The 27,479-nt window shown below is 40.0% G+C and overlaps 2 protein-coding genes across 4 annotated transcripts in view; one reads left to right on the top strand and one right to left on the bottom strand.

Annotated features, from left to right (window-relative positions):
* The window catches only part of LOC114248096 (uncharacterized), a 148,033-nt gene extending 125,953 nt beyond the window's left edge, over window positions 1-22,080 (bottom strand). The window contains exon 1 of the mRNA XM_028181220.2: window positions 21,798-22,080. The gene's annotated coding sequence lies outside the window, so the exon portion shown is untranslated. The remainder of the gene's footprint in view (window positions 1-21,797) is intronic.
* The window catches only part of LOC114248804 (uncharacterized), a 110,134-nt gene that overhangs the window by 62,650 nt on the left and 20,005 nt on the right, over window positions 1-27,479 (top strand). For 2 of the 3 annotated variants that reach the window (XM_089738017.1, XM_089738018.1), the window contains exons 7-14: window positions 3,156-3,261; window positions 3,801-3,921; window positions 4,890-5,898; window positions 6,423-6,622; window positions 7,322-7,450; window positions 8,049-8,998; window positions 10,120-10,339; window positions 25,044-25,074. In XM_089738017.1, coding sequence (XP_089594143.1) covers window positions 3,156-3,261; window positions 3,801-3,921; window positions 4,890-5,898; window positions 6,423-6,622; window positions 7,322-7,450; window positions 8,049-8,998; window positions 10,120-10,339; window positions 25,044-25,074 — 2,766 coding nt within the window. Of the gene's footprint in view, window positions 1-657; window positions 1,241-3,155; window positions 3,262-3,800; window positions 3,922-4,889; window positions 5,899-6,422; window positions 6,623-7,321; window positions 7,451-8,048; window positions 8,999-10,119; window positions 10,340-25,043; window positions 25,075-27,479 lie in introns of those variants that run through there. The other variant, XM_028182219.2, reaches the window with a different exon arrangement.

Below are 27,479 nucleotides of genomic sequence, written 5' to 3'. Positions count from 1 at the left end.
AAATATTCGAAATCGAGTTAATATGCGGAATCATTTGGTATCACCGGTATTTTTCTCAAAAACACTGTCAAAAGAGCGTAGTTTAGGTTTATTTTTTTTATTTTTTTAGTTTACCTATGTTTTGACTACTATTAACAAAATTAATACATAATTTTATCTTACTTTAAAAGACAGATAATGTAACTGATAAAAAAAAAGGTTGCAAAGATGATTAATATTAAAAATATCACATGTTAAACCTTTAAAACACTCTCCTGTAAAATTAGTAAGTTTTGATATTATACAGTTTTAATGCGAGAAGACGATATGTGAAGTCGTTCATTGAAGAGATCCGAATCGATTTACATTCAATTCGGTTGGTCCGTAACATTTTTGGAATTGAAAATCATATTTACCGCCGATTCCACGTATCGCTGGATGTGGTATAGGCAATTTGTTTAATGGAGGATTGTTCTTAGATTTCGTAAATAAACATTCGGTGATATACTTATAATTAGTTTAATTAACAGATTGCATAAAATGCTGTCTTAATAATTTAAACTGTAATGTCTGTCTCTGTAATTTCCGTTACCACATAATTGTAAAGTGAATTTTAAATAACAACGTCAGTGGAATTACGAAATAATTTTTGAAAAAAAAAAAAAGTAAATTCATGAATTGAATATCTGGTAACACCGTAAATTGAAACGTCAAAATGACCGCCAAAACGAAAAAGGAGCCCTCGCACAAGCAACTGTTGCGGCTGTTCGTTGATAACATCAAGAAGAATACTTCAGCTCTGAAAGAATTGAAATACTCGATCGATATAAAATACAATCGAGACGCGAATTACGAGAGAATAATCGATATATCGAAATCGGTCAACGAGAAACTCGATGTCGTACACAAACTGAGGAACGATATTAAAATATATCGTACCATAAACACCATATTGACCAATCATTACATTAAAGAAACGAGAAATCACGAGAACACTGTCGACGGAAAGATCATTAAATTGGAGAAACAAATCAAACTTTCGTATGACGGCTTAAAAGACGAGATGTCAAAAATGGCGGACCTCCTTAGTGTGGCCAGTCAGAATAATTCGATTTTCAAAAACATATCCTCGCCGATACAGAACAGTAACGTTTTCGTTGTTGGCAACGACATGAGGAGCGGGCAACTCAACGAATTGTATATTAGAAATGAAATATACAATAATATTATTAAAAAAATCGATAAACTCTTTTGCGGTATGGTGAGTTTTGAACGTAATTTAAATCAGTTAACGTTTTTTTTGGCTACAGCAAGTTCGTCTTTGACATCTTTGGCTACAAGCAATAGTGTTCTTCTCCCTGCCTATGACGTTTATGCCAATAACAACTCTAATCCCATTAAAGAAGTCCCACTTTACCATAACTTCATAACTTGAGTCCTGACAGTTGCTAACTCGAATAGATTACTTAAATCAGATGTTAACACGTTGACTATCACGTAGGTCACCGGCACCCTACGCGGGGCACTGAAGTAACTATGTCGATTGCCCTCTTTGATCTTCTCACTAAAGCGCCGGAATATCTAGTAGACTATGGGAAAAACTAATCCGAAGATACTGAAAATGACTCTATTTTTAAGGGACCTTTTTTTTTTTTTTTTTTTTTTATTGCTTAGCTGTGTGGACGAGCTCACAGCCCACCTGATGTTAAGTGGTTACTGGAGCCCATAGACATCTACAACGTAAATGCGCCACACACCTTGAGATATAGTTCTAAGGTCTCAGTATAGTCACAACGGCTGCCCCACCCTTCAAACCGAAACGCATTACTGCTTCACGGCAGAAATAGGCGGGGCGGTGGTACCTACCCGTGCGGACTCACAAGAGGTCCTACCACCAGTAATTACGCAAATTATAATTTTGCGGGTTTCATTTTTATTACACGATGTTATTCCTTCACCGTGGAAGTCAATCGTGAACATTTGTTGAGTACCTACGTATTTCATTAGAAAAATTGGTACCCGCCTGCGGGATTCGAACACCGGTGCATCGCTTCAACACGAATGCACCGGACGTCTTATCCGTTAGGCCACGACGACCACAACACGAATGCACCGGACGTCTTATCCGTTAGGCCACGACGACCACACACGAATGCACCGGACGTCTTATCCGTTAGGCCACGACGACCACACACGAATGCACCGGACGTCTTATCCGTTAGGCCACGACGACCACAAAATCATAAAACATACATTAATAAATAAAAGAAGGCAAAGTTAGTCGTTTAGTGGGTAGGGTCCCGAAAACATCCTTGGACCCGCGGTTTCGCAGTCCCACGTACCCCGCGTGCGCCCTAGACGCGGTGACCTAATAGAGGGTCGGTCCCCGGTCGAAAAAAAGGCAGTCCAGGCGCCTTAGTAACAAAAATCGACATAATTACTTCAGTGCGCCGCGTAGGGCACCGGTGACCTACAATTGCAGATAAAGGATTATTGAATAATTGCTTTATTTTAGATATGAATAGTAAAAAATCATATCTTTCATTGTATAAAACCATCAATTACTGAAACGATATCGCGCGATATCTATAGTTTTTCTTGATCGAAATTTCTTATCGCCTACGTCCTATTTCGATATATAAGCCGTTACGTTGTGAAATAACCCATTCTCGATCCTGCGGACCGAATGGAAAGCAGTCGACGTCACCCAAAAACACGTCATTTCGGATCCTCCCGATCCACTAACGGTGCTTTTAGGTACCTCAAGCACTGGTCATCGTTCTCGTCGAACCCGTCGCTTGCGACGAAGGGCTCGACGAGTAAATTAACCCACAGACACAGCCCACTGAGTTTCTCACCGGATCTTCTCAGTGGGTCGCATTTCCGATCCGGTGATAGATTCTGGGAAGCACGGCTCTTGCTAGGGTTCGTGCTAGCAACGTCGTCAGCTTTGAGCCCCGTGAGCTCACCTACTAGCTCTGCGAATCCAGAATAACCTCTCGACGTTACTAGAATAGGTAGGAAAAACAAAACAAAACGTGAAATTTAATCAAAATCCGTCCAATAGTTTTCGCGTGAAAAAGCTAAAAATACCTTCAGAAACTCTCAATCAAAATATAAGGAGATGTGTAGAATGTCATATGTGACGTGGATCTTCAAAAGTATCTTCTTTTCAGGCTTACCAGGATCGTGTCAAAGAAGAAGAACAGAAGGAGGCTGAGACTGCTCGTCTCGAGGAGATACTGAATATGTGCGCGGAATACGAACGGCAAATTTCCTCGGGTAAATACAAACGGCGTTGTCATTAGAATGTCGGTTATAAATAATAATTTCGAGAGCATCGGTATCGCAAATCCGACTGATGCATGACCACGACCACTCTGTCAAGAGTGTACGAATAGGAAGATTAAATAATAATAAAGTCCGGGTAGATACCTACCACCGCCCTGCCTATTTCTGCCGTGTAGCAATAATGCGTGTCAGCTTGAATGGTGGAGCAGCCGTTGTACTGTAAAAACTAAGATTTTTTTATTGCTTAGATGGGCGAACGCAGTCCTCCTGGTGTTAAGTGGTTACTGGAGTCCATAGACATCTACAACGTAAATGCGCCACCCATCTTGAGATATCAGTTCTAAGGTCTCAGTACAGTTACAACGGCTACCCCACCCTTTAAGCCGAAACGCATTACTGATTTACGGCAGAAATAGGCAGGATGGTGGTGGTACCTACCCGTGCGGACTCACAAGAGGTCCTACCACTAGTAAATAGCAGACACGTGACGCTCTGCACGCCTGAATAACCCTCGACGATGTACTATTCAGGTGTTCCCATAACCCCGACCGAAAAGAGGCCGCATAACAAGATCATCACGAATGGCTCTCTGCCGCGGAGCGTCACCCTCAACAACCCCAACTTCGTGCAGACCAACGACGGATATTACAAGTGAGTGGTGCTTGGGTGAAGTTTGTGGGCAACGGCCTGGCTTGTAGGCAGCTATTTGGCTGTACAACTGGCATTACCGACGTCCAAGGGCGACGGTAACCACCCATCATCAGGTGGGCCGTATGCTGGTCTGCATGCAAGGGCAATAAAATAATAATAATAATAGATAAACAAATGAGCAGCGAGTATGTACCTATCTTTTGTTTAATTTTGGAGTTCCCATTTCTGGAGCCCGTTTTTCATTTTTGTCAAACCGCGCCATCTGCTGACAGTCTGAGAGAAACTTTATGTAAGACAAGAAAAAAAAATTAAATAAAAAAATGCGCTAAATAGTAAACAACGGTGTATGCTCGTCTGCCTACAAGGCCTATTAAAAAAACAAGTAAAAAAGTGGCCCGCTGTATAGGCCTTCAGCCACTTGCAGCTTACTATTCCAGTCTGAGGAATTGTTTGAGATGATCCCCTCATCTCCTTTTTATCATTGTACCTCTCGCCATCGGGGCAGAGTTCATCCATATTATCTGGAATCGCTGCGGTCATCCACAGTGCGTTTCCAGAGGTCTTTTTTGCCACGTACCATCCGGCTATGGAATGAGCTCCCCTCCACGGTGTTTCCCGAGCGCTATGACATGTCCTTCTTCAAGCGAGGTTTGTGGAGAGTATTAAGCGGTGGGCAGTGGCTTGGCTCTGCCCCTGGCATTGGCGAAGTCATGCATGCATGGGCAACAGTAACCACTCACCATCAGGTGGGCCGTATGCTCGTCTGCCTACAAGGGCAATAAATATATATATATCTTGAGGGGTGCAGCGCGATATTTCGCGTTTTATTTAGTATTAGCATCAATAGTTTGATGTTTTAATTGAACTGCAATTAAGTTTACCTCATTCAAATAGCTGATGAAGTTTATTGTGAGCTTCTTCACCAATGTGTGCGAAAAAACTGATCCATTTTGCAAACACGCTTCCAGGTTCGAAACTAGTCAAAGTCGAAACGCGTCCTCGAACAAACCGCAACAAATTCAAAGGAACTTATCTAGCTATGAGAATTACGATCCCGCGTCCCCCGCACCGCAACCCGAGCAACTGACGCCCGAGGTCACGATACCGCGGAACTACGGGAACATAGGTCGCATGGACGAGATAGGCATTCCCGTCGATGACGAGCGCGTCTCTAGTCCGATAACAATGAGGAGAAACCAAAACAGCGGCAAACCACCCGCTGCCTCGCCCGTCGGGAGCCCATACGAGAATATGTACCTGCGAAACAATATGTACAACTTAAACCCCAAATCCCCAACGACGCAGAGTCCCAGAACGAAAATAAAGACCAGTTTCGCGCATAAAAATTTGAATTCGCCTCAATATTTCGTGTTTCCCGCTCCGCCGCCCGCCGACAGCCCTAACAAATCAGAACTGGACAGGCAGAGTCCTATCAACAATGCTAATAACGTTGTCAACCATGAAACGGCGACAGTAGACAATGACTTCGAACGGTTAACCAGTGCAGTCGGGATAGAAAAACAGCTTAGTCTCGAAGAAGAGATACCTATGATCGACGACGCAGCTCAACCCAACGACATAGAATTTAGATATTCAAGGACTATAGAAACAAACGAAACGAAACTTGAAGATTTAGAGCAGACAGGAGAAGAAAAAACGACTCTGGTTAAGAACAAGAGTTTCGATGACGTCAAAAAGGAGTTAATGGCCGATATACCGGAGCTGGAGGAATTCGAAAAGGATTTGAAAAGAAACAAAAGGGACGATATAATAATTAAGAATATTAGTGAAGATTTTAAGAAGATAGACGCAGATGCGGACTCTATTGATGGAACGGGTTTAGATGATAATGCAGATGAACTCAAAGCTAAATATGAGAGGTTGAAGGAGGAGAGAAAGAAGTTGGTCACAGAAATTCAAGATCTTAAGATGAAGATGGCGGAGATCAGGTCTCAAGAGGACGACGTACTGCGAGAGGTAAGTGCTCAATTTTGAATTAGGTTCCGATTTTTAAAGTTTTTTTCTTTTTCTTTTTTATTGCTTAGATGGGTGGACGAGCTCACAGCCCACCTGGTGTTAAGTGGTTACTGAAGCCCATTGATATTTACAACGTAAATGCGGTGGTCCCTACCCGCGCGGACTTCCAAGAGGACCTACCAGCAGTAAACACGTTTTGTGGTGATAAGGACATTTGGATTCGTCGTGGTCTAACGGATAAGACGGTCGGTGCATTCGTATCAAGCGATGCGACTGTGTTGGGTTTCGAATTTCGCAAGCAGCCACTTTTTTTTTATAATGTAATACGTATTTAGCGTAAGTTCACGTAATACTTCCACGGCGAAGGAAAAGCATCGTCGTTTCGGAAGTCATTGCGGTTTTTGAGATTTTTGACCACATGTCCCAAGGTGGCCGCCTCTTAACATTTCACATCAGGCTGTCAATGTATGGACGGCTTCTCATATCCTCCGAACATCACTGACGACTTCGAATTAATTCCGCAGCTGGAAATGGAGAAGGCGTTAATAAAAGGGGAATACGATTCGGAGATCGCGATCTTGAACATCGAACAGAAGAAGAGGACCGAGTTAGTTGAGAAGGCGACAAGGATTGAAGAGGACATTCGGCTGCTGAAGGAGAAGCAGGAGGCGAGGCAGACTGAGCTGAGAGACAGGGTCGAGATCGCCACCATGAAGATCGAGAAGTAAGTGCTGCTCTTGACTGTAAGCAAGTATGTGCTTTAAACTTATAAGTAATAAAGAGTAAACTTCGATGCACTGGAAGTACTTGTGTCTCGTCTGTAGTGCGGTGCAATGACAAAAATGTCCTATTAGGTTTACGAATTTTGGCTTCAATCAGGTGAGCAAGAATGCGTCAAATATTAACACTCTTTTATTAGCGTGTAATGTTTGTTTGTTTTTTGTGTGTAACAGAATCTGTGAGTGTCAGTTTCGCCGACACGTAGACGTCTAATTAACTCGAATCACGCATCAATAATCTATACTAATATATAAATCTACAGTGGTTTTTACGGATGTTCCGTTATAGCTACTGAACCGTGCATCCGCTTGGCTTGAAACTTGTTATCCATGCAGAAAATACATGTACTTAATGGATAGGCTAATATTTGTATGAGTTTTGGACTCCCTACACCAGTTGCGGGGGCGTTAATGATGAGAGAAAATCTTTGTGGGGGTGGGAAATAATAATGTTAATTTTGCCCAGCGAAGCGGACGTGTGGGTACAGCTAGTATTATATACTAGCCGGGGAAAAAATTTACTAAAGCTCATACGATCTTCAGGGCTATCGGTTTAAAATTTGGAAATAGTTGGAAATTTTGCTCGCAAAACTTCATAATACAGTTGATCGCCATTATGATCTGTAACTAACACTTGTTCGCAGCATCGAGAAAGACTTGAAGCACAACGCGGCCACGGTGGAGGAGCTTCAGAACGCCCAGGACATATTGGACAACGAAACGAAGATATTCGAGGATCTGGAGTTTCAACATCTGGAGGAGGAGTCTGAACTGTGAGGATTTGCGTTATTTTTAAAGTCGTCGTTTCCTAAAGGATAAGACGTCCGGTGCATTCGTATGTAGCGATGCACCGGTGTTTGTGATTGATGTCTATGGACTCTCATAACCGCCTACCACTAGCTAGGTACGAAGCCCAAGACATTATGAAAACTACTGTTTATAAAGAACAATAAATTTTGTTGAACATTAGATTGAAAAAAGTTTTAAAAAAACATGACGGTAGTTCAGTTTCTGAACGTCAAAATATCAGCGATCGACGTCTGCCATGACAGTTTTTCTCTTTCAAATCTAACCGCCAAGAGCAACGCATTTTTATGTTTCCTTATATTAAGTCTTTAATAATTATATTAAGAAGTTTAAATAAATATTTCATAAACAATATACAGTCCACGCCTAATACTTATCATAACGTTAAGAATATCCAAATGTGTAACCGAAGCGAAGACTGTTGGATTTTTCGGAATGTAGGAAATAATAAAAACTATATAATATATGTGAAATTAAACCAATAAATGTAGCATTAACTATTTCACTTAAAACACTAATTACGTTTCGCACTAAACTCTAATTGAAACATAATTTTCCATTCAGGCTGTCGAACAAAGAAGACATTCAGAACGAAATAAACGTTCTCACGAAGAAAATTGACGCTCAGAAAACGCGCATCTTGACTTTAAAATCCGAAGCCAACAGCAACCTGACGTCGGCCTTGGACGAGACCAAGGTTCTGCACTTGGAGTACGTCAAGTTGCTCACACACGTCGAGGAACTCACGGCCAGGCTGCAAGCTTTGGAGGGGGAGATGAGGACGCTGGGGGGCGCGGGGGGCGGGCGGTCCCCCCACAGCGCCCCCCTCACGGACCCCGCCCGGTCCTCCCCGCGCAACTCCGACAGCGAAAGTCCGTCTAAGTCTTCCACTTCTTCGAAAGAGAAGAAAGGATTTTGGGAAAGGAACTTCGATTCGCTGAAGCGGAAAAAGAAAATCCGCCCTCCAGACGCCCGGGCCGACGTCATGACACAGAGCCTCAACGAGAATCTGCTGCATAACATCCAGAACTCAGACTCCGACTTCGACCGGTTCAACAGTTTAAGGCACTCGAAGACAAAAAAGGAGCCTGGTCCAGTCAAAAGTAGCTCCTCATCAAAAATACCGACGTTTGCCGCGCTTGGGAAGATCATGAAGAGGGACTCGTTTGGTAGGCGCCGCGGGACGGATGAAGTCGAGGCCAAGAACCGTTACGTGAAGAACGCGAAACCGGTCACGAATGACAACAAGTACGTGAAAGCCAAGTCCTTGTCGCCGGACAAGGCGCATCCCCCGGGGGGCGTTGGGGGGCCGCACAGGAGGAGCTGCGGCGACGAGCCCGGCGTGTCGGACGGCGGCCGGGTGCCCTCGCAGGACGACATCGACAGGATCTCGCGGGTGACGACGGACGCGCCCATACTGCCTACCGACGCCGATATGAACACCCTGGGCAAGAGGACCCTGGACAGTCTCATGGAGGTGGAGAGGAAGCGACTGGAGATGCTCGAGGAGCAAGGTGAGGGTCACTCCGCTTACTCCGTCATCTTGCAGCAATCAGAAATATATACCAGCGGTCGGGGAACCGGTAAATTTCCCCAAATGAGGTAAAATGAAATTTTGTGGGGTAAAAATGAAACTTTTGTGAGTAAAAAGTACATATTGAAGTGAAACTTCATTAGAATCGTTGTGATGTCAAACTCGATGTAACGAAATGAAACGAAACGAAAAAAAAATTTTTTTTTTTTTTTCAAAATTATCTAAGGGCGCTACAATATGAAAGATGCAAAAAAAAAGCGATTTCTTTTTTTTTAGTTCCTCGCCATGGGGTAATATCAACTTACACAAAAATATTTTGGGGTAATAATTAAAAAAGTTCCCCGACCGACGCTTGAATGGATAAACGTCACTAAGCGCAAATGCGTGAACTTTACAGTAGACTAAAGGTTGAAATACCTGATTTTTTTTTTATTTTAACGAATCTAGCTGTAGGATTGAAATGATTTTAATAGACCTAGAAACATATGTTTTTTGCGCATCGAATATGGTTATTGCCTATCATTTATGTACAAAGCAGTTATTGTCGCTTAGTCACGTTTGCCTTTCAAGCGTCGATATGTTAAAGAGCCTAACCACGTTTATATTCACCAACTCGATATACGTCCGATTAACTTGAAAATTTGCACACATATCAATTAATGGACAGGACCGACATTTCGACCTCATGTCTCAAGCTGGGCGACGGCATTCGCGCTGTGATGTCCACTGGCTCCGGTAACCACTTAACACTAGATGAGCCGTGAGATTGTTTACCTGTATGTAGATGTTTAATGTGAGAACTATATACAGTTCGCTTGTGAGCATATGAGCAATTAACATCTTAAGAGAGAGAGAGAGAAAGAGATAGTATTATTTATTGTACATTAAATACAAAAAAAGTACAATTGGCGGTCTTATCTTATCGCTAAAAGCGATCTCTTCGAGACAACCATCGGGTGGACAAGAATCATTTGGAAACGAATTTCACACGAAGTATATAGGTATATACATACGATTTACATATGAAAATATACATATATACACATACATACATAAATAACGTACAAATATGTACAATGTAATAATAATTAAAATATTTAGGATGCCAAGTGATAGAAAACGAGAGAGAGAAGATATCGGAGCTAAAGAGAAGAGCACAAGACGAGACGAAGAAATTGTGGGACCAGAAGTACAGGGAGAGGTCCTTCGAAGGAGACCTCGGGGAGGGGGGACCGGCCGGGGAGGGGGGCGGGAGGGCGCCGGAGGACTCCAGCGTCATGGACGACAGCTTCATCGGGAACTGTTCCGTCTTCGACGAGAGGTGAGTGAGAACATTTTATGTCCATGGGCGACGGTAACCACTCACCATCTGGTGGGCCGTATGCTCGTCTGCCTACAGGGCAATAAAAAAAAAACACCAGGTGGGCTGTGAGCTCGTCACCCCAAAAAACGATCTACGTGATTTCTCCAAAGTATAATGAACATTTTTCTTGTTTTTTTTTTAGTATGGCAATTTTTGTCTTGCTATTAAGCTATTATATAAGATAAAGGCTTGCTATTATATAAGATAAAGGCTTGCTATTATATAAGATAAAGGCTTGCTATTATATAAGATAAAGGCTTGCTATTATATAAGATAAAGGCTTGCTATTATATAAGATAAAGAATGAGTATATCAGAGGAAGTGTGAAAGTGGCCCCGGTAAACAACAAATTAAGGAGCGGACGGTTAGCGTGGTATGGACATGTGATGCGTAGAGAGAAGATGCATGTGACTAGGAGATGTATGGAAATGGTAGTGCAAGGTAGAGAGGAAAGAGGTCGACCGAAGAAGACATGGATGGAGTGTGTGAATGACGATATGAGAGAGAGAGGAGTGAGTGTTGAGATGACGGCTGATAGAAGAGAATGGAAGAAAAAAATTAGCTGTGCCGACCCCACCTAGTGGGATAAGGTGGAGAAAAAGAAAGAAGAATTGTTGTCTTGCTATTCCAATGTTGCCAGTATCAAGTTTAGAAAAATCTTCAATGGATAAATAGGTGCATACATATTTGGGACTGTAATCAATCAGGTTAAAACTTAATGAAACGCGTCTCGTTAACACATGCTATAAAACCTCAGTAAAATATTGTTTATTTACTGAGACTTCGGTGGATTTTTTAGAGAAACCCGAGAAGCCACAAGTAACTATACTTGAGACCTTAGAACTTATATCTCAAGGTGGGTGGCGCATTTACGTTGTGGATGTCTATGGGCTCCAGTAACCATTTAAAACCAGGTGGGCTGTGAGCTTGTACACCCATCTAAGCAATAAAAAAAAGCCACTTCCAGCGACGTTCTTTAATTCTCCATATTTGTGAACTCTGAACACAGATTCTAAATAAGGGATAAAAGGCTAATAATAAAGCCTAAGCTTAACTAATAATAAATAATAAAGCTACCGTTATTACATGTTCAACCCTGCTGAATTAACAGAATCAATTCACGAAATACACTATCCGAAAATAATATTTTTTTCTGAGACTGACAACCCTTATATTAACTTTAGAAAAAGAAAAAAAAATGTGTGCAATTCACACGTGGTAGAAGTGAAACCTTCCAAAATTAAAATACAATTATCCTAAACGTCTTAAGTATATGTAAAATTTTGTCATTAGTAAATAATTGTAAGGTAGCGCCCTCTGTGAATTGATATTTTAATTTCACGTATAATCCTAAATTAAAATTCACTACAAGAGCTTTCATACACTTGTTAGTATTAAAAAATCTCACAGATGGCGCTGTATTAAATAGTATGTATATTTCTGTCTCATTCTTTGTTGGCTTCATCCTACACATTTTTGTATTTGTGTCTCTTACCTGTCGTTTTTTCCGTTGCATCCGGTTTGAAATCACAACGATTCTAAAGAAGTTTTCACTTCAAAAACAACGTGGCCCCCGGCTGTAGTTACCGCATAAGTGCGACAGCCAGGTCACATCGGCAAACACAAAAAAAAACATTGTCAACATCGTTGACACATTAATCCAAAACGTAATAACTGCACGACACAAGCAAATAACGTTTTTGTGTACTTGAGCGTACGTCACAAATTCCTTTGAACAGACGAACTTAAGTCTAGTAATGTATATTTTGCAATTCGCTCGATAAGATAAGGCAGTAACTGTGGCAGTATGCTCGCGTATACAGTACAGCTAAGACGCGCTAGCAAACGATTTAAGGGTTATATCTCTACGAACTATTTATCGATGTGCCAAACGAAACTGGACCTTAATTCGATTTCGGGAACGGTTTTTTGAAGTGAAAAAAAAAGCGGTTAATTTGATTTAGTATGTTAATAAATTAGAGCTTTAGTGGCACGGTTGATTTGAGTTAAAACGAATGGGACGGTCATACAATTGAAAGGGGAATGCCCACTCTCCATAGTGTGCTGGGCCCAAAAATGGACAGCAAATAGTACTATAAAAATGGACTGTTTCAAATTCTTAAATGTATTGGATATCTAAAAAATATATTGAAATTCACGCCACTATTATGAAAATAAAATAAAAATTAATAATCGTTTTGAGGTTAATTTTCTATATAAATAAGCGAAACGTTATTGATCAGTATCAAATGGCGACAGGTCTCTGCAACAGCATGCGATCGTAGAATGCCCCTTCAGCTCAAGGGAAAAATTTATAAAACGATCATTAGACCTGTCGTGCTGTATGGATCTGAGTGTTGGGCGACGAAAGTTAAGCATGAAAGAGGAGTGCATGCGGCAGAGATGCGAATGTTGAGATGGATGTGTGGAGTGACAAGAATGGATAAGATAAAGAATGAATATATCAGAGGAAGTGTGAAAGTGGCCCCGGTAAACAACAAATTAAGGAGCGGACGGTTAGCGTGGTATGGACATGTGATGCGTAGAGAGAAGATGCATGTGACTAGGAGATGTATGGAAATGGTAGTGCAAGGTAGAGGGGGAAGAGGTCGACCGAAGAAGACATGGATGGAGTGTGTGAATGACGATATGAGAGAGAGAGGAGTGAGTGTTGAGATGACGGCTGATAGAAGAGAATGGAAGAGAAAATTTGCTGTGCCGACCCCACCTAGTGGGATAAGGTGGAGAAAAAGAAGAAGAAGTTATTGATCAGTATCCATAAGCGAATGTAGCTATGATCCTTAACTCCTGAGCCAAAGTCGTCGTTCGAGAGAGGATAAAATCCATAAAATAAAGCCAGTAAAATATATCGAAGAAAAATCAAAACACATCCATTTTGAACGTAAGCACAAGCAGCAAGCGAAGTGTCAACAGTCAAAAAAAGATAAACAATTATTGTCGGTAATGTAATTGAAGTTCAATTAAAAACATCGAGTTGTTGATGCTAAAACGAAATAAAACGCATATTTAATTACAAAGATAAATGTTGCGTATTAACCGAAATATCGCTTTAACCAAAAAATAGCTTTTCACCCCTCGATATGATTATTCTAAATTGCATTTACAAGTTCGATATAAATATTTGATAATTAAGGCTTCGACCTAGAAAGACATTTGCACATTCGATTCTGATCCGGTAGTAGTTGTAGGCAGCGGCTTGGCTCTGCCCCTGGCATTGCTGAAGTCCATGGGCGACGGTAACCACTCACCATCAAGTGGGCCGTGTGCTCGTCTGTCTACAAAGGCAATAAAAAAAAAGAGTCATTCGCGAAGCATTTGCTCTTGAGTTGTTAGGTCTCCTTTGGAGGCGCTCGCGTAGCTGTTAGCAAATCCCACCCCTCCTGGCTGAGCCTTTGCTCACCCACCCGTCCTGGTGAAACTGGAAAGGCCTCCGGGCCACCAGTAATCTTTCAATCATAAAAAAGAAACATTTGCATATTATCTGTCTATGGACCGAGCAAAATCTCAAAAACCTCGAGTAATTTTAGTGTAGTATCTTATCATTGTCCACGTGACCCTAATAAATCAAAGCAATTGAGAGCTGATGTCACACGATCATGCACGAATTGAATCAATCAGCTTAAATCACCAGCAATTTAGCGTTGTGCGTTGGAAATTGAATAGTTACGGTCAGACACACATAAAGCGTCCAAAGTAATTCGTGCTCGCCATTATAACGAAAGGATGCCTAATTTGTCCGTGAAACCACGAAAACTGTAAAATATTCGAAAATGTCGGATATATTAAAATGATTTTTTTTTATTGACAATGTTAAGCTGTGGTGATTTCCGAACGAATTTATGATAAATTTAAATTACTTTTACACTTAATGTTTACATTTTATGACATGGACGACGGCGACCACAAAAACTGTAAAATATTCGAAAATGTCGGAAATATTAAAATGAAATTTTTAATTGAAAACGTTAAGGTGTAGTGATTTCCGTACGAATTTTTAATTAATTTAAATAACTTTTACACTTAATGTTTACATTTTATGACATGGACGACGGCGACCACAAAAACTGTAAAATATTCGAAAATGTCGGAAATATTAAATTGAAATTTTTAGTTGAAAACGTTAAGGTGTAGTGATTTCCGTACGAATTTTTAATTAATTTAAATAACTTTTACACTTAATGTTTACATTTTATGACATGGACGACGGCGACCACAAAAACTGTAAAATATTCTAAAATGTCGGAAATATTAAAATGAAAATTTTAATTGGAAACGTTAAGCTTTAGTGATTTCCGAAGGAATTTATGATTAATTTAAATTACTTTTACACTTGTTATTTACATTTTATATTACATGGACGACGGCGACCACAAAAACTGTAAAATATTCGAAAATGTCGGAAATATTAAAATGAAAATTTTAATTGGAAACGTTAAGCTTTAGTGATTTCCGAACGAATTTATGATTAATTTAAATTACTTTTACACTTGTTATTTACATTTTATATTACATGGACGACGGCGACCACAAAAACTGTAAAATATTCGAAAATGTCGGAAATATTAAAATGAAAATTTTAATTGGAAACGTTAAGCTTTAGTGATTTCCGAACGAATTTATGATTAATTTAAATTACTTTTACACTTGTTATTTACATTTTATATTACATGGACGACGGCGACCACAAAAACTGTAAAATATTCGAAAATGTCGGAAATATTAAAATGAAAATTTTAATTGGAAACGTTAAGCTTTAGTGATTTCCGAAGGAATTTATGATTAATTTAAAATACTTTTACACTTGTTATTTTCATTTTATATTACATGGACGACGGCGACCACAAAAACTGTAAAATATCCGAAAATGTCAGAAATATTAAAATGAAAATTTTAATTGAAAGTGCTAGTAACACACCCGGTTTGAGAACCTTTTTTTTTCCTACCTAAGCTGAGAGCCTTGAGAGGCTATTTCAGCGGAACCTTAACTAGTAGGTGAGCTCACGGGGCTCAAACCCGACGATGTTGCTAACACGAACCCTAGCAAGAGCCGTGCTTCGCAGAATCTACCACCGGATCGGAAATGCGACCCACTGAGAAGATCCGGCAAGCGGCGGGTTCGACGAGAACGATGACCGGTGCTTGAGGTACCTAGAAGCACCGTTAGTGGATTGGGAGGATCCAATATGACGTGTTTGGGGTGACGTCGACTGTTTTCCATTCTGTCCGCAGGATCGGGAATGTTTGAGTCCCGTGAGCTCACCAACACGTCAAGAAGCTGAAATACCCTCTCAAGGCTCTCAGCGTAGGCAGGAACGAAAAAAATAATTAGCTAGTGGAATAAGGTAAAAATTCAGTTGAAATATCCCGAAATGAATAGTTTTGATAGTTAAATTCGAAGCACGCGCCTTGCGTTATCCTAGCGTACTAGAAAACGTGCTAACATTGAGTAAGAATGCAAACAATGCATCATTATTATTCATAAGTTACGTTATTGTTAAGATAAGTAGAAGTGGTTGCGTCAGAAAGAAATGTTAAAAGAATTTAACACATTTTTTTTATTTATTGCTTAGTTGGGTGGACGAGCTCACGGCCCACCTAGTGTTAAGTGGTTACCGGAGCCCATAGATATCTACAACGCAAATGCCGTCACCTACCTTGAGTTATAAGTTCTAAGGTCTCAGTATAGTTACAACTGCTACTCCACCCTTCAAATCGAAACGCATTACGCTTCACGGCAGAAATAGGCAGGGCGGTAATACCTACCCGAGCGGACTCTCAAAAGGTCCTATCACCAGTAAAAAAAATTATGAAGATAATAGTTTTTTTTCTTTAGGCATTTTTATGGGTGATTTTCCGAGTTACAGTAAATAGAAATAGGCAAGGGATAACACTGAACAATAAGCTTCAGAACTCGGATACCGAATTTCTTTAACTGAGACTCAAACTCCGATCTGAAATTGTCACTATTTTAATATTTTTGTCCATCTACCATTAGCCTCGAGGGTCTTTTCTGGCTTCGCCTTTTACGGAGCTTAGAGCTAAGCCTGAAATAATCTACCACTGGATCGGGATCGCGACCAATTGACAGGATCTAGCGAGAAACTTAGTAGGTTATGCCATTGGTCAGATCGCTATCTCCCGAAATGACGTCCTTCGGGACTTTCCCGGAGATGAAATCCCGTCTTATCATCAGGACGGGTACCGGCGAAGGCGGACTTTCGGCGCGCACTGCGGTACCGTAGGTCTGGTGTAGCCGGTGTGGTGGAGCTCGATGGGGGGGGTCAGATCGCTCGTCGAACTCTTCGTCGCATTGTGATAACAGGCCGTCGATGTTAATATTTGGGTAGAGATTTCAATAGGCGCTTTGCATATGCGAATCGTATTAATACCACGCCGTATGTCGTGATGGAAAGAGACGCGAAGCGATCATGCTTTTCAATATCGGAAAAGTGCCAGAACACTTATTAGCCCACTGAGTTTCTCGCCGGATCTTCTCAGCGGGTCGCGTTTCCGATCCGGTGGTAGATTCTGCGAAGCACTACTCTTGCTAGGGCTAGTGTTAGCAAGTCTCCAGAGGTGAGCTCACCTATACGTTAGGGCGAAGCTGAAATAGCCTCTCAAGGCTATCAGCATAGGTGCATAGGTAAGGTAGGAAAAAAACACTTATAGTGTTAAAGTGAGACTTTCTCCGGCCGGCCTCATATCTCAATGAGGGCTGCGCGATTCACTTTGCGACGTCTTGAAATTCCGCCAATCGCCTACCACCAAATATACCTAAATGTAATTGCCTAAACATACCAATCTTAATTCGTATCCTTAGTTTATGCGAGTCGTAGACTTGTTAAAACCCGACATCCAGGATTCTCTTAGTGTGAAGATGAAAATCTAAGTTTTTTTTTTTTTTTATTGCTTAGATGAGTGGACGAGCTCACAGCCCACCTGGTGTTAAGTGGTTACTGGAGCCCATATACATCTACAACGTAAATGCGCCACCCATCTTGAGATAAAGTTCTAAGGCCTCAGTATAGTTACAACGGCTACCTCACCCTTCGAACCGAAACGCATTACTACTTCACGGCAGAAATAGGCAGGGTGGTGGTACCTACCCGTGCGGACTCACAAGAGGTCCTACCACCAGTAATAACGCAAATTATAATTTTTTTTGCGGGTTTCATTTTTATTACACGATGTTATTCCTTCACCGTGGAAATCAATCGTGAACATTTGTTGAGTACGTATTTCATTAGAAAAATTGGTACCCGCCTGCGGGATTCGAACACCGGTGCATCGCTCAACACGAATGCACCGGACGTCTTATCCGTTAGGCCACGACGACTTCTAAAGTCTACTAAGACTTCTAAGTCACATGAACTGTCAGAGTTGAAGAAAACATCAGTTTATTTCATAGTTTATTCATTGTGAAACGAAAAGCCAAAGTCAAGAATATTTTTTTTTATAGAAAAATTGACGATAGTCGACCTTCAAATGTATTATAGACGAATAACACTTTAGTCATTCATGTCTAAGAAAACTAAAGTATTTGAAGCGTCGAAAATAATCTAATGATAAAGAAAAAAACGCGAGACCAAATTGTAAAAATAGGTTTCAATTTTCTAAAACCTCTAGAAATATCTATATTTTTTTTTTTTTTTTTTTGTGTATATGTTTGAACATCAGTGCCGGATTAACCATGTAGCAAGAGTAAAGCAAGCAGCAAATGTTACGGGCCCCGCGCGAGCGGGGGCCCCGCATATTTAAACCTACTCATCTCTGCCCGAGCTTAATTTTTTGGGTGACTTATTAAGAAAAAGTTGTTTGTATAAACGTGTAGAATTTCAATCAGCCTGATAATCAGCTCTACAAAAAGTCTGACGTATGCAAGCACTCTTACCCGACACAGTGTGGATGTGTAGCAGAATTGAGATGGCTCGATTTAAGTTATTTTACCACTTTATACTTAAGAACCCATAGTAGATCAAGGGCTCTTTGAAATAATTTGCTACGGCCCCCGCGCTTGCTTAATCCGGCACTGGTGAACATGTGTAATACACCTTATATCTGAAACGTATCGATCAATCTGTTTTTGATTTTATCAATGCACCGGTATTCAGATTATTGAGATAGCAAAGGTATACGTGATTCGGCCAACCGGCTTAAAGAACCGGTTTCCGCGCCGCGAGCACATCGAAAACGATACTCTGGTGATGAGTCGTGGCTTATTGGAATCGAATATAGACACAAACTTGGAAACCAAAAGCTAGAACTGGAAAAACAGATCATAGTTTTCTGAACTGTATAGATGCGTCATCGATTTCACGAACGCATCTGGTGTTCGGCAGCACAATGTAAATGACGTAATCTTAGTAAATGACCACCATTTTACTGAGATTATATTTGATCCCATTTTATCTCATTTCATTTAATTTCACTCCATATTATCATTTTTCATAAAAATAAGAATCCTACATTTCTTATATCTTTAAACGAGCAAGTCTTGTATATAAAATTTATATATATATAATCTGAATCTCGGAAACAGCTCCAACGATTTCAATAAAATTTAGTATACAGGGGATTTCGAGGGCGATAAATCGATCTAGCTACGATTTATTTTCAGAAAATGTTGTTTTATTCGTGTTTTCAATAGTCAACTTTATCGATAATTTTGATTTTTTCTTTAAATATCCAGTTCATATTTTTCTGTCGGTAAGATCAAAAATATTATTCATATTTCATCATTTTATCAATATGTAATTCGTATTTAAATATAATGTCTAAAAATTTAAATAAGACATGACTTAAAGGTCTTAGTTACCAGGTCATAAAATCCCTTAAAAAAAATGTAAATGACGTCACTCATCTTGTGATATGTGATTGAATTCGCCTTTGTAACGTTCTGTTTTAACCATTACCAATGAAATCGGAAGGGTGATGGATGCTTATTGCTTAGACGGATTTTAAATTCGGGCAGGGGGCTGAACCTCCTACGAGGTATCTGCCAAGGGGACACGCGAAGTATGTGGGACTTGACCATCTGTATGATGATGCAGGCTGAGATGATGATAGTGAATAAATCACGGTTAAAATGATTACAATAGTTTTAAATGTATCCATGACTCCAGAAGAGCCCACTGAGTTTCTCGCCGGATCTTCTCAGTGGATCGCGATTTCGATCCGGTCGTAAATTTTGCGGACTGGTGGTAAGACCTCTTGTGAGTCTGCACGGGTAGGTACCACCACCCTGCCTATTTCTGCCGTGAAGCAGTAATGCGTTTCGGTTTGAAGGGTGGGGCAGCCGTTGTAACTATACTTGAGGCCTTAGAACTTATATCTCAAGATGGGTGGCGCATTTACGTTGTAGATGTCTATGGGCTCCAGTAACCACTTAACACCAGGTGGGCTGTGAGCGCGTCCATCCATTTAAGCAATAAATAAATAAAGTCTACTGCTCTTGCTAGGGCTAGTGTTAGCAAATTCGTTAAGTTAGAGTAGAACCTAGTATGACCTCTTGGTCTTACTAGAATAGGTAGGTATAAAAAAACTCGATAAGACACAAGAAAACAATGAGCATAACATTCCGATAAAAAAAACAACTCAGGAAGGAAGAACCTTCATTCGACTATAATCTCAACAAAAAATATCATCAATTCAACTTTTGTCAATATATTTATAAGCTTTTTTTTCTTACGTAACCTGTTTTCGCTCAATGTCATATTACGATTTAATATCAGTATAGTGTTTGCGTTATCAGGACGAGCGTGTTTGTGTTTGTCGATAGTGATTCGTTTTGTGATTTTGATGCTGTACGGGAACGCGTTCGGAGATTTTCACATACCACCCTGTGAATAGATAAAGCCTCATAACAATCCATCCATAAGGGTGCCTGTCCACCAGAGCAGACAGAGGCAGCGGAGCGGAGAAACGGAGAAATATTAACCAATAAGATTGCACAAACTGGTGGTAGGACCTCTTGTGAGTCCGCGCGGGTAGGTACCACCGCCCTGCCTATTTCTGCCGTGAAGCAGTAATGCGTTTCGGTTTGAAGGGCGGGGCAGCCTGTCAGCAAATTGTACTGTTGATACTGAGGCCTTAAAACTCGTGTCTCGAGGTGGGTGCCGGAATTCAGGCTATATAGATGTCTATGGGCTCCAGTAACCATTAACACCAGGTGGGCTGTGAGATCGTTTACCCATCTAAGCTATAAAAAAAACCAACCATCCCGCCTATTTCTGCTGGCAAGCAAACAAACGTGCCGGTTTTAAGATTGGTTAGTCGTGGTTTAAGTGAAATTTCGACCTCATGTGTCAAGGGTTACGTATGTTGTAACACTAGAACTATCGCAAATGAAACGCCACAAAAAAAATCTTAATTAATACAAATGTTTTATTGGAAGGAATCGTTCTAATAGATATTTTGTAAAGTCGGGACAGCCGCAGACCATCATTCAGTGTATTGATAAGCTGTACGGATTTAATTAGTCAATTCAACCAAAAAGTACATAGATTTAGTAAAATCGAATCGTATAGTTTTTAGTTAAAAGACAATGAGAAAAATATGCTAAGTTAGTAAGTGAGTGATCCCAATAAAATGATTGGAAGGCCGAAAGATAAGCAGGACAGTCTCTGGTGTTGGTAAGTGTACTTTACTTTTACTTATAACTTAACTTTTCTTTTATGTATCAAAACACAAAAACTCAAAGATAAAAGAAACAAGGAAAATGGTGTGCTTAATTTAATTTTAAATAATCATAATAAATAAATTTGAACATACTTAAATAAATCATTTTAATTAATAGTAAAACTCGAAAAACTCTTCGATAAGAAATTACATCATTGTCAAAGATCGTCCATATTAATTAAAAAGAATCACTCATTAAATTTGGTATTTTTTTATCGAATTTTAAATGTTACTTTGATTTATGTCATCTGTATACGACTCATCTGTTGGTGAGTTGTAATCGTCATGGACGTTAGGAATACCAGGAACATAATGAAGGAACTGATGATCCGTCTCATAAGTCCTTGAAATTCATAAAGATGTTTTTGTGCTCACCTTACTATCTGTAGTCTCGAGTGGTTAATGGCTTCACCGGATAAAAATTCAAGGAAAACGGTGTGCTTAATTTAATTTTAAATAATGGTAAAACTCGAGAAACTCTCGAATAAGAAATTACGTTCTTCTCAAAGATAGTCCGTATTAATTAAAAAGGATTACTCATTAAATTTGTTATTTTACACCGATTTTAAATGTTACTTTATTTTATTTCTTGTGTATACGACTTATCTGTTGGTGAGTTGTACCCGTCATGGACGTTAGGAATATTATGAACATAATGAAGGAACTGATGATCCGTCGGATAAGTCCTTAAAATTCATAAAGATGTTTTTTTGCTCACCTTACTGTCTGTAGCCTCGTGCGGTTCTGGCTTCACCGGATGTGTAGGGCAGTGTAGTCGAGCTCACGGGGCTCTAAGTCTGAGAGAATTTTCTAACACTAGCCTTAACGAGAGCAGTGCTTCGCTGAATCTACAACCGAATGGGAATCGCGTAAAGATGAAATGACTTGCAACTACGCATTCGGATTTCGAGTGTCCCAGACTGCGATCTGTATATAGAAACATGCATTACCCTGGGGCAGCCAGATTGATTTTATCAATGCACCGGTATTAAGATTATTAAGATAGCAAAGGTTTTTTTTTATTGCTTACATGAGGGGACGAGGTTTTAAGTGGTTACTGGAACCCATAGACATCTACAACGTAAATGCGCCACCCACCTTGAGATATAAGTTCTAAGGTCTCAGTATAGTTACAACGGCTGCCCCACCCTTAAACCGAAATACATTACTGCTTCACGGCAGAAATAGACAGGGTGGTGGTACCTACCCGTGCGGACTCACAAGAGGTCCTACCACCAGTAATTACGCTAATAATAATTTTGCGGGTATGATTTTTATTACACGATGTTATTCCTTCGCCGTGGAAATCAATCGTGAACGTTGGTTAAGTACGTGTTTCACTAGAAAAATTGGTATCCGCCTACGGGATTCGAACACCGTTGCATCGCTAGATACGAATGCACCAGACGTCTTAACCTTTAGGCCACGACGACTTTGAAATATAATATCAGCAGCAACGAATTCCCAAGACAATCTTATAGAAAACAAAATTGTAGACGGTCATAAACTCGAAACGCGTATGCATAAAAAAACTCGTTTTATTGTTTTCTTTTATTAGATTAATATTTTTGGGTATCCGTTCAGAAAGGTCGTTGGGTTTCCGCTGAATGTCGCGACGTTACGGGAAGGAACTGTGGTGGGTAGCTGTTAGCTTGTTGCATTGTGGGATACCAATGTCCCATCTGTTTTGCAATATACCCTTCGACCTCGTTTGTGGTCAGTGACATTCTGGTCGTTTGTCTCGTGAACTAGTCCACAGAAATCACAATGATCCTCGGTATTGTGAAGCGGTGACGTCTATCAAATGATATCGCGTAGAACGCCGTTGTAACTATAATTGAGACCTTAGAACTTATATCTCAAGGTGGGTGGCGCATTTACGTTGTAGATGTCTATGGGCTCCAGTAACCACTTAACATCAGGTGGGCTGTGAGCTCGTCCACTCATCTAAGAAATAAAAAAATAAAAATAAAAAAAGAACAGCCTGGATTTCTCGTCTTAAACTGTAGCTTACCGCTAAGAAAATACGTTCGATAATCGCCCAAGACCTAGTCCTTGTTTCGATGCACTTCGATAAAGCGGCACGACACGAGAACCCTCTCATCGTGGCCGCCGGCAATTACATTCCCGATCCTGCGGAAAGAATGGAAAGCAGTCGACGTCGCCCCAAACACGTTATTTCGGATACTCCCGATCCACTAACGGTGCTTTTAGGTACCTCAAGCACCGGTCACCGTTCTCGTCGACCCGTCACTTGCGACGAAGGGCTCGACGAGTAAATTAACCCTCAGACACAGCCCACTGAGTTTCTCGCCGGATCTTCTCAGTAGGTCGCGTTTCCGATCCGGTGGTAGGTTCTGCGAAGCACGGCTCTTGCTAGGGTTCATGTTAGCAACGTCGTCAGGTTTGAGCCCCGTGAGCTCACCTACTAGTTAAGGTTCCGCTGAAATAGCCTCTCAAGGTTATCAGCTTAGGTAGAAAAAAAAAAACTGTTTCGATGGACATCTCTGCTCCTGAGTCAGTTAGACCACTATCCTAGAAATCACACAATTACATTCCCAAGTTTCATTACACGTCACCCTCCCTGGACTGTACAAATTGTTCGTGAACACGGAAATTTTATCCGATTAATAAACGATGTAAAAGCTTCGAAATGGCAATTACGTGGAAAAAACCAAATGGACGATAACGTGAAAGCTGAAAGCTTTCGATAACAGCCGACAAGGGCTTTCGGAATACACCGAAATTGTCGTATCGCTATAACATATCTTTTTTCGAGCGTGCTTCTAATAATAGCGTGGGCAGTGTTTGGCTTTTTACCTGGCATTGGCGATAGTTATAAGCATTTTTCCTCCCCTCCCTAATCGTTGGTAACCTAATGGGGTTATTGTAACTACTCCCGGACCGGTTGGTGAACTCACGGGCTAGACCTGAAACAGTTGCTAATATTATTATTATTATTAATATTTTTTATTGCTTAGATGGGTGGACGAGCTCACAGCCCACCTGGTGTTAAGTGGTTACTGGAGCCCATAGACGTCCACAACGTAAAAGCGCCACCCACCTTGAGATATAAGTTGTAAGGTCTCAAGTAAGTTACAACGGCTGCCCCACCCTTCAAACCGAAACGCATTACTTCTGCACGGCAGAAATAGGCAGGGTGGTGGTGGGTACCACCACCCTGCCTATTACACCCGCGCGGACTCACAAGAGGTCCACCAGTAATTACGCAAATTATAATTTTTCGGGTTTGATTTTCATTACACGATGTTATTCCTTCACCGTGGAAATCAATTGTGAGTGAACATTAAAATTTGTTGAGTACGTATTTCATTAGAAAAATTGGTACCCGCTTGCGGGATTCGAACACCGGTGCATCGCTCAACACGAATGCACCGGACGTCTTATCCGTAAGGCCACGACGACTTTATTACTATTATTACCTCCGCAAGAGCATGGTTTCATATAATCGACCTCCGGATCGGCATCCCGATCCACTGAGAAGATCCAGCGAACAACTCGGCTTAAGCATTTATCATCAGCTCCGTAAGCTTTGGTAGCAATACAAAAACAATCTCAAAATGAATCAAAAGGGATTTGAATAACAAATATTTGAAATCAAGTCTCAAGAATTGTAGCATTATTTCGCGTCAAGCTAAACCTTCACTTCACAACCTTATGGTCTAATGTCATTTATCCAAAATGAGTCACAATTCTAAACTGATCCAGGCATAGGTTTTTTTACCTTTTCTTTGCATCTCACCTGTTAGATTAATATTTTAGGTTAATTATTTACAGAAATTATTTATATACTAAAAATATCGCTTGTTCAGAATGTAGAATCAATTTCACTATGATATTTACAGTGTGGTAATTTGTACGATATTCAATCTTATGTGTTTAATCTTAAGATCTAATTCGTCTGAAGTTGCATTTTAATGATTAACTTTGTCTTTGTTCACAGTTCGGGCTTGTTCTCATCGTCGATTGAAGAGGTAAGTCCCGTTTGTTATTTTCATGGTAAATTGGTGAAAAGTGTGACGTCACAGACGATGGAAAGGTGTATTCATTATTAGTAGGGTGAAGCGGCAATGGGCTGGTCATCTTAGCCGGAGAAGCGATAACCGTTGGGGGAAATAGCCTCCCAAGGCTATCAGCATAGGTAGAAGAAAAAAAAATCTTATGTTGCTGTCATTCACGGACATCAGTAATAAGGCACAGCCTAACGAGATCTGCGGATTATCGAAAAACAGACTTACTTTTTCACAGCGCGCACTTAATAAAATTTCAATTTACGACAATTTTTAAACGTTTCTTGTTCACGGAAGTCTTCTATTTCTTCTAATAGCCTCGAAACACAATCATGTAAATGTTTAAATATCACTCTAATGTATTTATCAATCATCATGATTCGCCTATAAAATTAACGAATAATGTCTTCCGGTGCGCGTTCGGAGAGTATCACACAGGATGAGCGGCTGACACTGCGATGTTAACAGTTCATAGATTTCATTTTGAGACATTAAAGAGAGACTTTAAATGTAAAAATTAAAATATATAGTCATGGGTTTCGGTTCGTTAGATAATAGACTCTCATTTACAATAATCTATATATTAATACGTGAAGCAAAAACTTTATATCCCTTTTTACGAAAATTACGCGGACGTACGAGTATGAAATAGAGAATATAGAGAAGGACTGCACAACGCTAATATTTTTTTATATTAAATTTTTTATATATTTATATTTAAAAATAATGCATAAAAGATACATTAAATATCAATAAAGAAAACATTACACAACTACCGTGTGTTTGACACACACACACACACATGCATTTTCTTATTGCATAAAGTCTATGGTCCAATTGAGAATAGATTAAATATCGTGTGTCTTTGTTAATATTTGTCTAAAGCGTAGTCTTGGCGAAATCTGTGATTATAGAAGTATAATAGTAATTGACAATAGAACAGTAATAATGTTCAAACTTATAATTTCAATTAATTATAGTTGAATTTCGACTACTGCAGGGCCTTACTAGTACCTTTTAAAACTATAAATCGTCGCTAGATTATCGTGTCCAGTATCCACTTAATATTGAGTGGTCCTTGAGTTTACCTACGTATATAGAAAAGCATATACTCATTAAAACTCTAAAATAACGAAATCTTAACATTGTCCGAACTACGAAACATCTAAAAAGAGACAGAGACCTTCCAAAAATACCCGAGAACATCGCAGAACATAAAACCCGTCAATTAATTGTGACATTTCATTGCTTCGTTGCCGTCACGACTCTCTTAACTAGAGGGAGCGTGAAACGCAACGCATTGAATAATAGATTTATTGCCATAGTTAATAACAGAAATAGACAAACAAAGGAATCACGTACTCAATATTTTTTATGTAACTCTGTCTGCTGGAATTTTCCAGAGATAATTGTACATACATATTTTACTCCTAAAATTAGTTTTGATCGTCCTACGTTTAAAAATCGACCACAATAACCTCAAAGCCTCAAAGCTTAGATTCGTTTTGTGTATTACTTTTTTTTTGTTATTTAAATAAAGTAGGTAAGTCGCTTATTCCAAAAAAAAAAACACCCTCATCTACGAAAGAAAAGAAAGGAAATCTGTTGACAGAGACACAAAGAGAAATCATTGCTGTGTATTAGCTTATTTGCAACCAAATAATAAATTAAATGATTCAATTCAAACAAAATTTAATTATTAGAGCACAGCAGTTTCAAGATGACGTGTAATTTATGTAACCAGGGAGTTTTACAACCTTTTTTTTAAGTCTTCTGATTTTACCACGGAATTTAGGTATGATTCTAGGTCAGGATCGAGATTCTTGTTAAAAAAATTATATATATATATATTTTTTTATTGCTTAGATGGGTGGACGAACTCACAGCCCACCTGGTGTTAAGTGGTTACTGGAGCCCATAGACATCTACAATGTAAATGCGCCACCCACCTTGAGATATAAGTTCTAAGGTCTCAAGTATAGTTACAACGGCTGCCCCACCCTTCAAACCGAAACGCATTACTGCTTCACAGCAGAAATAGGCAGGGTGGTGGTACCCATCCGCGCGGACTCACAAGAGGTCCTACCACCAGTAATTACGCAAATTATAATTTTGCGGGTTTCATTTTTATTACACGATGTTATTCCTTCACCGTGGAAATCAATCGTAAACAATTGTTGAGTACGTATTTCATTAGAAAAATTGGTACCCGCCTGAGATTCGAACACCGGTGCATCGCTACACACGAATACATCGAACGTCTTATCCGTTAGGCCACGACGACTTCAAATCAACTTCGACTTCAATATTAGGCAATTATACGTCATTCTTGACTATTTTTCCTATTTATCACGTAGACAGAACATAAG

This window comes from Bombyx mandarina, chromosome 24 (assembly GCF_030267445.1).
Source record: "Bombyx mandarina strain Sakado chromosome 24, ASM3026744v2".
Classification (NCBI taxonomy): domain Eukaryota; kingdom Metazoa; phylum Arthropoda; class Insecta; order Lepidoptera; family Bombycidae; genus Bombyx; species Bombyx mandarina.
Note: the sequence above shows the minus strand (reverse complement) of the source record. Positions and strands in the feature narration are given on the sequence as shown.